We start from the raw sequence: 12,927 nt of genomic DNA on the forward strand, positions 1-12,927 counted from the left end.
ACATTGAAACAGTGGTTAGAATTATCCACTAATCTTTTCTACTATTTAACTGTCAGAAAACAGCTATCAGTGATTACCCCAGACAGCATGATTTTCATTTTGCTGCCAAATTCAGGTGATAGATGTTACTAAGTCAATCCATGAGCACTTTTTTTGTGATCTATATTCTGAACCAATTAGGAGGAGGTCCGAGGTGATTTGGGGAGATAGGTAAGAGGTATCATGATCAGAGAGGATGAAAACTTTAACTTAGTATTTCTGTTCTTGTCAATTTACCTTGGGCAGATTTTATTTCATTCAGAAGAGGAGCAAAGGTCCTCTTTAATGTAATTCTTATTTTCCACTTCCACAGACATCTTCAAAGAATAATGGCCACAGGAAATCATTCCGTGGCAGCCATATTTGTTTTAGTGGGTTTAACTCAACGTCCGGAGCTGCAGCTGCCCCTCTTCCTCCTGTTCCTGGGAGTCTTCATGGTGACAGTGGTGGGGAACCTGGGTATGGTTGCCCTGATTGCACTCAGCCCTCTGCTGCACACCCCCATGTACTATTTTCTCAGCAGCTTGTCCTTCATCGATCTCTGCTATTCTACCGTCATTACCCCTAAAATGCTGATGAACTTCCTGGGAAAAAAGAATATGATCTTTTTTTCTGAGTGTATGGCCCAGCTCTTTTTCTTTGTGCTCTTCGTGGTGGCTGAGGGTTACCTCCTGACTGCCATGGCCTATGACCGCTATGTTGCTATCTGTCGCCCGCTGCTTTATAACGTGATCATGTCCTCTTGGCTCTGCTTCCTGCTGGTGCTGGCTTCCTTCTTCCTGGGCCTTCTGTCTGCCTTGGCTCATACGAGCGCCATGATGAAACTGACCTTCTGCAAGTCCCACGTCATCAATCATTACTTCTGCGATGTCCTTCCCCTCCTCAGTCTCTCCTGCTCCAGCACACACCTCAACGAGCTTCTACTTTTTGTCATTGGGGGAATCAACACCTTGGTGCCAACCCTCGCTGTTGCCATCTCCTATGCCTTCATCTTCTTCAGCATCCTTCGCATCCGGTCCTCAGAGGGCCGGTCTAAAGCTTTTGGAACTTGCAGCTCTCACCTCATGGCTGTGGGTATCTTGTTTGGGTCGATCACCTTCATGTATTTCAAGCCTCCTTCAAGTGACTCTCTGAAGCAGGAGAAGGTATCCTCTGTGTTCTACACCACTGTGATCCCCATGCTGAACCCTTTAATATACAGCCTGAGGAACAAGGATGTGAAGAAAGCATTGAGGAAAGTGTTGGTGGGGAAATGAGTATTCTCTCCGGAGATATATAGATGAGAAAATGAATAGTTCAAGTATATTCCTTTTGTTCATTTGTCTTTGTTAGTCTAGATTTTTTTTTTTTGTGGCACTGGGGATTAAACCTAGGGCCTCCTGCATGCTAGAGAAGTGCTCTGTCATGTTGGTGCATATCCAGATTTTTAAAAAATGCTTTAAAAAATCTATAGCTAATTAAATTAGAATGAAAATAGAATAAAAAAAGGAGTAAGACAGGTATTAGTGTTTTTATTGTTTTGCTAGGAAAACTGATGTTTAGAGTCTTATTTTTTGTTACTGTGATAGAAAAGGAATAAGAATTTTGATTTTCCCCAGCATTATTCTTCTCTTCCTAATATCCCTTGCTTGCTTATTACTTGCCTAGTGAGAGGTAGTAAGTTGCCCACTGATATGCATGCCAAGAGAAATGTAATATAATATAGTAATATAATATAATATAGGTATTGTCCATTAATTCTTGAGTGAACAACACAAAAAGAACAACAACAATAACAACAGCAACAACAACAACAACCAACAACAACATTGTACCTCCAAGCTACATCCCCAGCCCTATTTTTTAGTCTTTTTAATTCTTTAAATTTATTTTATTATTTATTTATTTTTGGTGCTGGGAATGAAATCCAAGAGCCTCCAGGCTACATTCCCAGACCTATTTAATATTTTATTTGGAAACAGGGTCTCCCTAAGTTGCTGAGAGCCTCACTAAGTAGCTGAGGCTGGCTTCAAACCCACACAATCCTCCTGTCTCAGCCTTCCAAGTACTGGGATTACAAACGTGCGCCACCATGCCCGGCTTCTTTTTTATTTTTTTAAACAGGCTGTCAGCAAACCGCTATCCTCTGGTTTCTGCTTCCCGAGTGCTGGGATTACAAGTGTGCACCACCACGCCTGGCTCTAGTATTCATTATTTTTGAAACAGGGTCTCACTAAGTTGTGGAGGGCCTCACTAAGTAGCTGAGGCTGGGCATGAATCTGCGATCCTCCTTAGACTCCCAAGTACTAAGATTCTAAGCATGTACCACCATGCCCAGCTAAGATCCTGTTTCAATATAAAATAAAATAGTAAAATAAGGCTGAGGATATAGCTTGGAGGTAGGATGTCCCTGGGTTCAATCTCCAGTATTTCAATAAATAAATAAACAAACCTGTGATCCTCATATCTCAGCCTTCCAATTATGGGGATTACATGTGAGCGGCATCAACATGCCCAGGTGAGGCAGGCACTTTTATTCATTTACTTATTTTTTGTACTGGGGATTGAACCCAGGGACATTCTACCTCTGAGCTACACCTCCAGCCCTATGTCATTTTGTTTTTGTTTTGAAACAGTGTCTCACTAGGTTGCTGAGAGTCTTGCTAAATTGTCTAGGCTGGTCTTGAGCCTGCAATCCTCCTGTTTCAGCCTCCCAAGTACTGGGATGACAGGCTTGAGTCACCACACCCAGCTGAAGCACTTTTATGAGGTCGCAGTTGAAGCTGGGGAGAGAGGCTTTATGCAAGAGAAACACCCATTAAAGGGTCCCAGAACTCAGAGCCCAGAGACACACCTAGTCTCAAAGCCTCATCTATGGTTGTCCATGGGCAACCCAGGCTTTTGTGAACAGCTGGAAGGGAGGGATGCTCAGTTCTCGGAGTAGAGCATTGCTGGGAAGGCAGGGCTCCTGGTGGGACGTGTGTGGTCCAGTGTCCTGCAGATAAGGACCCAGAGACCCTGGGTCCCGCTGGAGGATCCGCACTGCCCATCCACTTAGCTGGAGGGAACATTGGATTTCCAGAGCTTCAGAACCACACTGTCACCTGCAGGGGGAAGGAAGTGAACTGGGCTGCCAGGCAGCAGACACTGCCAAAGCTGTGTGAAGAGCCGCCAGGGAAGGCGTGTCCGGTGAGTAGCTGAGCGCGCATGCCCATATGCCTACAGGGCCACAGCCTGGGAGAGGCTGAATCAGCACCCAGCCATCCTCTTCCCCCTCATCCATGTCTTCCTGGGGATTGCTCCTTAACAAGGCGCCTTCACTCTCTCTCTTCTCCCCTTCTGACCCTCGCTGGCCTGTTGTCAGGCAGTGGCCTGGGAAGGCCCCAGTTCAGCCGCCTCCTACAGAAGCCACTAACTTCATCTAGGTCTAGCCTGTGACGATCCCTCTTATCTCCACCTTGACCCTTTCCCACCTAGAGGACTGTTCTCCGTATTTCTTCTATGTTGTTTTAGGCTTCAGAGGGAGCAGGTGTTATTTCTTCTTCTTCTTCTTCTTCTTTCTTCTTCTTCTTCTTCTTCTTCTTCTTCTTCTTCTTCTTCTTCTTCTTCTTCTTCTCTTCTTTATAAAATAGACCTTTTTATATTCAAATCCTAAAAATTTTGGTACTTGGTTTTTGGTACTGGCTTATTTTACCTAACATAATAATACATTTACTGTTATTTTCTTTTCTTTTCTTTTTTTTTTTTAGCAGCTTACTATTATAATTAGCAACTTCCTGCCTCCAGCTTCATGACTTTCAAATTATATTCTATTACCTAGATTTTTAATTTGTCCTCTTTTCTTTCTTATTTAAGTTTAATTTACTTACACTTTATTTTATTGCATTTTTCTGCTGTTCCTATTAGATCATAAAACCGAAGCAGCCTGTAAAAGTCATCTGATTTATTAAGCAGACTTGATTCCTAGAATGAAAATGTTTCCAGCCCAAACTTTTAGGCCACCTTTTTAATCTTTAATTTGACATAATTTAATCGATCTTTTTTATCCTTCTTCATGTAATAAGATGCAATATTCTTTTTATGGGAATGCCTTTCTCTCAATTTTTATTGGCTCATTAATGAAAGTTACTGTATTTTTATTGGGGTAAGTGTCAGCTTAGAGTTATGGATATTTGCAACCCTGGTCAGAGCTTATGCTTTTAACAAATCAAAGACAGCTTGAAATTTCTCAATGGGAGTTAACTCTTTTGGATTTTTTGTTTGTTTGTTTTTCTTTTCTTTCTTTCTTTCTTTTTTTTTTTTGGGGGGGTGCAGATCTTTGAACATGCCAGGTAAGCTCTCTACCACTGAGCTGCATCCCCAAACAAGGGGAGACTGTGGACAAGCTGAAAAAGAGAGAAAAGAGCATATGATTATGTCACTCCTATTGCATAAGAGAACTTTAAATGAAAAGCTTATATTTGCTCTATTATCAAAATATTACCTGCTTGAATAAAGTTTCCTTTATATGTTGAAGTTTAAGCTACAGCAATATTTTCTGATTCTTAAGAGACAGTATGGAGCCATATGGCTCTTAGGGGAAGCTAACACATAATCAGTGACTGCTCCAGGAGGAGTTCAGTGGTGTCAGGCTGCCACATAGCACCTCTGTCCCTAACAAACATTGCCAGGCAGCACCTCCACTCCCTCTTGGTGCTTGTTCAGTGGTGGCTGGCTGGAAAAGCGACAGGAAAGTCTTCCTCCTGCTCCTTCCCAGCCTCCTGCTCCTTCCCAGCCTATACCCACCCCCAAGAAGTAGCTACAATGCATATTTTTGCCTCTTTTTAACTTCATATAAATGGAATCATATAGTATATGCTTTTTTGTGTCTAGTGTGTATTACTCAAATGTGTCTGAAGACTCACTCATGCTACGGTAGATTTGTGTAATTTTAATCATGAATATAGCACATGGTATTTATCCATGGTCCCATTTGATAGACATTTGAGAGTGTGCTCATTTGGAAGCTGTTATGATTATACTTTTTCTGAATATTCCTTTACCTGTGTTTGGTTATGAATTCTCATTTTTCTTGGATATTTACTCTTAGGAGTATACCTTATAGGATATAAAGCAAGTTTATAATTTTTTCTAAAATAACCTTAGAAAATAATGCCACACTGTTTCCTAAGATGGATTGGTACGCTATAATGTAAGCGAACTCTAGTTCTTTAAGATCCTTACCAACACTTAGGGTTGTTAGTCTTTTTAATTTTATCACCCTTTTAGGAATACCTCATTGTATATAATTTCCTGATATCTAAGCATGTTGAAAATTTTAGTAAATCTCATTTAGCTATCTTTTTTGTTATTTTTAGAACTGACAGTCCAGAACTTTATTTCAACTGAATGAAGTGACATCACCTGTGTAAATTGAAATCTTTAAATATTCTCCCCACAGCTTTTCATGTAGATTAACTAGATGAACAAGTAAAACAATATAATCACTATAGCTTCAGCATGGCTAGATGATAGAGAGCCACAAAAACATCTAATTATCCATAAGTAGAAAATAATACTCCTGCCCAACACAAGGAAACGAATGTAAATTACCTGCAGGATTAAACAGCCATCTGAATGCAAAAATGCTAAAAGAAAGACTTTTGGTAAATTCTAACACCGAGTCTAGGGGACTCTCTAAAGTCAAATAAAAATCACAGAAGACTCAAAGTCTTTACAAGGTGACACATCTGAGGAAGAGGAGGGTTAGATGAAAGCAGAGGAAACTTTAAGAGAGTAGATAGAAAGGGGAAGAGAAAAACAAGAAAGAAAACCCCTGATATATAAAAGAACAAAAAACCCATATCTAATCTCTTCCTAAATACCCCTGTTGCAAAAAAAAAAAAAATAAAAAGAGAGAAAATACACAATCATAAAGAAACTGAACACCCTATACTAACACAAGAGTGCAGGTAAACTACAATTACTGACAACTCTCAAGAAGTAAAACTATCCATCCTCAGAGAAGAAGAAGAAGAAGAAGAAGAAGAAGAAGAAGAAGAAGAAGAAGAAGAAGAAGAAGAAGGAGGAGGAGGAGGAGGAGGAGGAGGAGGAGGAGGGGGAGGGGGAGGGGGAGGGGGAGGGGGAGGGGGAGGGGGAGGGGGAGGAGGGGGAGGGGGAGGGGGAGGGGGAGGGGGAGGAGAAGGAGGAGAAGGAGGAGAAGGAGGAGAAGGAGAAGATCCAGTTGGGCAAAGCTTACCTTAGCAGCAGCAAAGAACAGTGTGCTTTGGCACTGGTGGGGGTGTTCAGTGTAATCTCAGGGCAGCTTCCAGTGACCCTGTGGGGGTACTGCACTGTAGACACTAGGGGTCTTTCACTCTCCTCTGCTGTGTTTGGTAGCAGTTTCTGACCCAACTTCCTCAGGGATGGACGGCCAAATCTCAGACCTCCAGGGTCCTTGTGGCCACTCTGAGTGGTCTCCCACTGAGAAGTACAGTTAACTCACTGTCGTACATGGCTCCTAGACTCTTCAGGGAAAGTGTGTTCTGCGGGTGCATGATTCTGGCCAGGCATGTGGGCTTTTGGATTTCAGTTGTGCCTGAAGCAAGGTGCTGATCACTTAAGATGCTGAAGCTCTGTAGCCAATGACTTCACATCAAGTCATTGGCTTCTTTGCTGTGGATCTCTTGGGACCACAGTGATGGCAATCCTGGCTCAAATGGGCAGAACAAGATAGCATGGCCATCCACAGTGGTAGTGTTCACAGGCACATGCAGGGGCACTTTGCTATCTCCTGTTCTATCTACTGGATTTTATTCTGCACAGTTTAATCTTTTATGATTGTATTTGTATTTTGCTGTTTTGTATCTCATGTCCAGGGGCTGCTTTCATGGTAGCTGAATTTCATTTGTTATAGTGATTGAGATGTGCTGTGTTCCACAGTTGCCATCTTGCCTCTCCAAATCTCCTGGCTTTGCTATTCTTGAAGAAAATCTTAAAATACTCATAAAATAAAAAGTTTGTCTTTTGTGAGAATTTTTGGACTAGGATTAAATAGAGTGGTGTGTATGAGACAGAGCATATGAAACAGATTGTTGTATATTAGGTTAGTTGATGACTGGGGTATAACACATGAACATACATTGGAATGATGTTTGTTATAGAAACCATTCTTACCCAAAATTAGGGGAAAATAAACTATGGTGAGCTACATATGGATTTGTTGCTTTTGAAATAACTAAAATAACCAGAAACTATAAAAGAAATTTTCTGTTTTAAATTGTCAAAATTTTAAAAAATATACATAGAAAACACGAACTAGAGTGTACTGGGAGAAATAAGGAGATAAATGTATGCTTTTAGGCTGAAAAAGCAAAACACTTAACTGAAGTGACTCTGACAAGAGATTTCTAATATCATTAACATTGAAAAGTCTTTATTGTTTGTTTGTTTACTTATTTATTTCAATATCAGGTGGCACTTTATGTGTAATCTTCTTAATATATATGCTCAGTTTTATTATGTATAACCAGGCTTTTAAGTGTACTATTTTCTCTCACCCCAAAGTTGCCATGTGGCAGTGTGGTTCACCCCAAGGGCCACTATGTGGGATTGTCCATCTGCCTATTAGTCAGGAATTCCCAAGCACAGATTGTGTCCAATCATATGGGGTATCACTAAGTTGCAGAGGTTCTCACTAAGTAGCTAAGGCTGGCTGTGAACCTGTGATCCTCCTGTCTCAGCCTCCCAAGTACTGGAATTATAAGAATGCACCACCACACCTGGCTACACTCTTTTTTTTTCAAAAATTATTTTTAAAATTATTTTTCTATTTTTAAAAGCAATTTTATTATAGCATATTTTACACATCAATTAATTTACTAGATAACTACACAGAAAAAAATTTTCTCAATTGCAGGATAAATATTATATTCTGCCTAGTGTATGGAGAATTGTGATGGTCTAGAGTGGGCTATTTGTGCTCCAGTTATCACTGTCTCTAGATTTACTAGACTCATTATGATTGAGAAATGAGTTTTAGTCAATTTTATTGAGGATATGTAAATTGATAGATTTGGTACTAGTGGATCAAGAGATATATGCCATTTTTAGCATTTCATCATATATTTGGCTCTATGCTACATATGAGATAACCCTACTTGTAAAATGGCATCAAAAGATCATACTAATAAGAAGCAATGTCAAGACATCTTAGTAAATGTGTAACTGTGTAAAGATATTTAGAAATGGAGTAAAATTAGTAATATCAATTCAATCATGTGATTGGCAATGATTGATATCTAACAGCTCATTCCAACATTACTTCTGTTCACAGCAAATGTTTTTCTGTCTAGTACTTTCTTCAGGGCAGCATTGACATCCTTATTCCTCAAGCTGTAGATCAGGGGGTTCAGCATGGGAACAACGATAGTATAAAACACAGAGGACACCTTTCCCTGGTCCATGGAGCTGACTGATGAGGGCTGCAGGTACATGAATGCAACAGAACCAAAGAAGACAGCGACGGCTGAGATGTGGGAGCTGCAGGTGCTGAAGGCTTTGGACCTGCCCTCAGTGGAGCGAATGCGCAGGATGCTGGCGAGGATAAAGATGTAAGAGCCGAGGATGGTTAGGGTTGGGGCAAGGATGTTAAATGTGCCAAAGCATAGAATCAGTAATTCATTGACATAGGTACTAGAGCAGGAGAGCTTTAGAAGGGGAAGAAGATCACAGAAGTAATGGTTGATCAAATTCAACCTACAGAAATGAATCCTAATCATACAGCCTGTATGAGCTGATGCACAAACGACACCTATAATATACACCCCTACAATCAGGGAAAAGCAGGTCTCATGGGACATGATGGCATGGTAAAGCAAGGGTCTACAAATAGCAATGTAGCGGTCATACGCCATTGCAGCCAACATGTGACACTCTGCAATAGCAAAAATGAGGAAGAAGAAGAGCTGAGTCATACATTTAGGGTAGGAGATGATGTTTTTCTCCATCACAAAGTTGATGAGCATTTTTGGGGTAATGACTGTGGAATGGCAGAGGTCAATGAAAGACAGACTGCTGAGGAGATAGTACATGGGGGTGTGCAGGTGAGAGCTGAGCCCAATCAGTATGATCATGCCCAGGTTCCCCACCACTGTGAGTACGTAGATTCCAAGGAAGAGTAGGAAGAGGGGCAGCTGGAGCTCTGGCTTCTGTGAGAGCCCAGCCAGGATGAAATCAGTCACTGTGGAATGATTTCCTGCTTCCATAGCTGCTGTTGAGCCTTTGAGGGGAGAGAAAAAATAACATGGTTGCTACTTTTTTTCAACTTACCTGAGATATGATTTTTGGTTTAGATATCCCCTTTGTATTTTATATTATTGTTTAACCTGGACCAATTTACCTGAGTAATTTTTTTTCACTTTAGTATTTATTAAGCCTTACTTCCAAATATTATAAATGTATTTCATAATGATATACTTAGCCATTTTATAATATTTGTTTTTTTTAAAGTATCTTTTGAAACATCATTGATTTCACACCAATATTTTTAGTTAATATTCAAACTTATATGTTTAGAGAAGTTGATATAAGCAAGTAAAATTATGAAGGCAGAACTTAAAGAGAGCCAGCCCTGCCTATAGGCATTGATCTTGAATAACATCAGGTTGATTTCTGAGAGCAGTAAACAGAGCATTTATTATTGTCAGATTTTTGAACTTTTTATATAACTATTAGAAAATTTGGATAACAATGTAAGATATTCAAATATTAAAACAATAAACCAGGACCTATAATAAACCCTGCCCAAATCTACTTTCTGGACTGGCCCACAGCTCACCAGCTCCTAGTCTCTGTATCAATCAATGCTGGGGAAGTAGAATCACTGCTTGTTAAATGAAGAGACATTAATGTCAAAGTGTCTCCATTCAGTAAATCCATCATTTACTACTAACTTACACACTTGGGTAAGTAAAACACTTGTGTGTCTTCACTATATAATAGGAAAAAATGTTACCTACCGCATAATAAAATTGGTTGAAATTTATCAGTTACATAGTAAGCAATACCCTATTGTATTGCTATTATCAATTAACATTCTATCAACTGGGAAATATGCCATAGTTACCCATTCAAATGACAAAAACAGGTATCTTGATATCTCAATTTTTGTCTTCTTTTTTATCTTTTGTCAGAATGTTATGCAAAGCAGAAACATACATCAGGGAAACATGGAATTATAAGTGTTATTCCCCTATTGTTTTAAGTTAGAAACAGATTATTTAATAATTGCATAAAACAAAGTAAAATTAGAAATAAAGTACAGTTGAATTAAATCTAAAATTTATACAAGACTCCTATGACAAAATGAACTAAAATTTTATAAGAAAAAAGACAAACTGTAAATGTTTGGAAGAATATATTTAAAAAACAATAAACAAAGAACACTTGGAGTAGTTTAAGATTTTTTAGAAAGGATGCATGCACGCACGTGTGAGCACACACACACACACACACACACACACACACACACACTTAAAAATACTAGCAAGACAAAGAAAAACCTAATCAGGAAAATAATTAATTTGTACTTCACCACAAAAAGCTTGTTTTTCAAAAGACAGCATTAAGAAAATGAAAATCCAAACCCAAGGAAATACATACTTCTAAAAAGAGCTTTATGCAAATTATAAAGAATTGTAGGTAATAATGTAAAAATGATCTTTTTTTTGTGGTACTGGGGATAGAACCCTTCTACCTCTGGGCTACACTCCCAGACCTATTTTATATTTTTTAAAATTTGGAAACAGGGTCTCTTAAGCCAGCGCAGCTGGCTTCGAACCTGCGTGATCCTCCTGTCTCTGCCACCACACCCGGCCAATGATCAAGTTTTAACAATAGACAAAATATCCAAGCAAAGAGAATAAACATAAAACTAAGCTCAATGTCATTTGTCATAAAGGCAATGAGAATGAGATATGTCTCCTCAATTATAGGAGAATGGCTAGAAAAAAAAATTAAAAATCTCTGGCAATACTGAGTGTTGGTGAGGAATAACTGGACTTATAATCCAAAACTTGTGGGTAGTAAAAAATTGTTCAGTCACTTGGAAACAGCTCGGCAGTTTACCATAAATTTAAACATATATTTACTGTGTATTCTAACAGTTTACCACTCAGTGTTTGCCCAAGGGAACTATAAATATTTGTCTATACAAAGATTTGTACAAATATGAACATAGCAGAGAGACTGACTCCAGTAAAGAAGCTAAATATTGCTGAGTCAGTGATGACAAAGAATCAACACCAAAAGCAATCACATCCATTTCTCCATGCTTAAATACCTCAAGATGGTGGCTCCCAAAACTGCCCAGCCAAACTTTCCAGTGATTTCTTGTGGCTGCAGCTAAACTTGTCTGGACCAGAAACTACAGATCAAGCGGCTATAACCCATCTTGTTAAGACTGCTGTGAATCTCTAACTGTTCAGCCAAACTGCCTTCTGAACTCCTGAGATTGCAGATGAACTAAAAACTACAGACCTTTCCTGCAGGGACCCAAGTGGCTGCAGTGGAGCTTGTCAAGACCTTGCACTTTTCTAGCAGCATTTTATGAAGGAAAATGGCATCTTCCACATAACCATGGACATTGCTAGGAGACTGATGGTGATCTGTTGTAAAGATATGGAACATGGTGGGCTGCATCCTCTTCATTGGGTTCTTGAGCTGGCTGTTGTCTACATCTCACAATGGCCTCCATGAAATAAAATCCTTCCTATGTATCTCCATGGCCATTGTCATGAGAGTGGGCAGTAGCCACCTAGTAACAAATATTTTTAAAAAGAAAAAATGCAAGGATGCATTTTTGGGCAGTCGTGGAACTTACCTATTGAGACAGTTATGGAAAAGGTCTGTCTGTACCAATTCCAGGTGGACTGGAATGATTTCAGTGGAACTTCTTCATGAACAGTGAATTCCTGGGCAAGGAAAGAGTGATCTAGCAAGTGAGAGTGAAAGAGGAAAAATGAAACAAAAAAGCCTGAAAAAGCATTTGCAAAATCCAACACCCATTCAAGTTAGAAACACAGAAAAAAAATTGGAATAGAAGGAACTTAACACCATAAAGGCAATATACAATAAACTCAAAGCCAACATCATATTGAGTAAGTGGAAACTGTGAGAATTCTCTTTAAAAACAGAAACAAGGGCTGGAATGTAGCTCAGTGGCAAAGTGCTAGCTTTGTAAGGACAACAGCCTGGTTTCAATCCTAACTGCCAAAAAGACAAAAAAAAAAAAAAATAGTAACAAGACAGGAATGTCCAATATCATTCGTTTTCAATATAGTACTTGAGACTCTAGCCAGAGTTATAAGACAAGAGAAGGAAATACAAAGAATATGAATATGAAAAGAACTGAAATTATCTCTAGTTGCAGATGACATGATCCTATACTTAGAAGACCCTCCCTTTGCTGGGCATGGTGGCACATGCTTGTAATCCCAGCATTGAGAGGCTGAGACTGGAGGGTCATATTTCAAAGACAGCCTCAGCTACTTAGTGAGGTCCTTTGCAACTCAGTGGATACTTGGTTTCAAAATAAAGAAAAAAAAAACTAAGGCTGGGGATGTAGCTCAGAGGTAGAATGCCCCTGGGTTCCATCCTCAGTACCGAATTAAAAAAAAAAAAAGAACATTATGCTAAGTGAGATTAATCAGTCACAAAAAATAAGAAATCAGATGCTTTCCCTAATATGTGAGAGTTAGGGAGAATTGGGTCATAGGAGGAACTCTAGATGAAAAAGAAAATCCTGTGGAGGAGCAAACAAGACAACCTAAAGGAGGACAAAGGAGGGGGGAAGAGGAAAATCTCTAAAACACACAATGTACTTAAACATATCGAAGTCAACCACTAAGCGGAGCAAGGGAGGGAGGGAAG

General features: G+C 39.5%; 2 protein-coding genes across 2 annotated transcripts in view; one reads left to right on the top strand and one right to left on the bottom strand.

Annotated features, from left to right (window-relative positions):
- Nucleotides 1-365: 365 nt before the first annotated feature.
- On the top strand, nt 366-1,295 carry LOC308271988 (olfactory receptor 8D1-like; the record flags this gene model as incomplete). Its single annotated transcript, XM_080708687.1, has 1 exon — nt 366-1,295. The coding sequence occupies exon 1, from the start codon at nt 369-371 to the stop codon at nt 1,293-1,295; it is 927 nt and encodes a 308-aa protein (XP_080564813.1). The 5' UTR covers nt 366-368.
- A 1,595-nt stretch (nt 1,296-2,890) lies between these two features.
- Nucleotides 2,891-12,927, bottom strand: part of LOC308278487 (olfactory receptor 8G1-like) — a gene marked incomplete at both ends in the record, with an annotated part of 199,958 nt that continues 189,921 nt past the window's right edge. Inside the window, 4 exons of the mRNA XM_080718272.1 lie at nt 2,891-3,076; nt 5,061-5,115; nt 6,257-6,480; nt 8,355-9,206. Of these exons, the coding sequence (XP_080574398.1) occupies nt 2,891-3,076; nt 5,061-5,115; nt 6,257-6,480; nt 8,355-9,206 (1,317 nt within the window). The remainder of the gene's footprint in view (nt 3,077-5,060; nt 5,116-6,256; nt 6,481-8,354; nt 9,207-12,927) is intronic.

Source organism: Muscardinus avellanarius, assembly GCF_963383645.1.
Source record: "Muscardinus avellanarius genome assembly, chromosome: 1".
NCBI lineage: Eukaryota > Metazoa > Chordata > Mammalia > Rodentia > Gliridae > Muscardinus > Muscardinus avellanarius.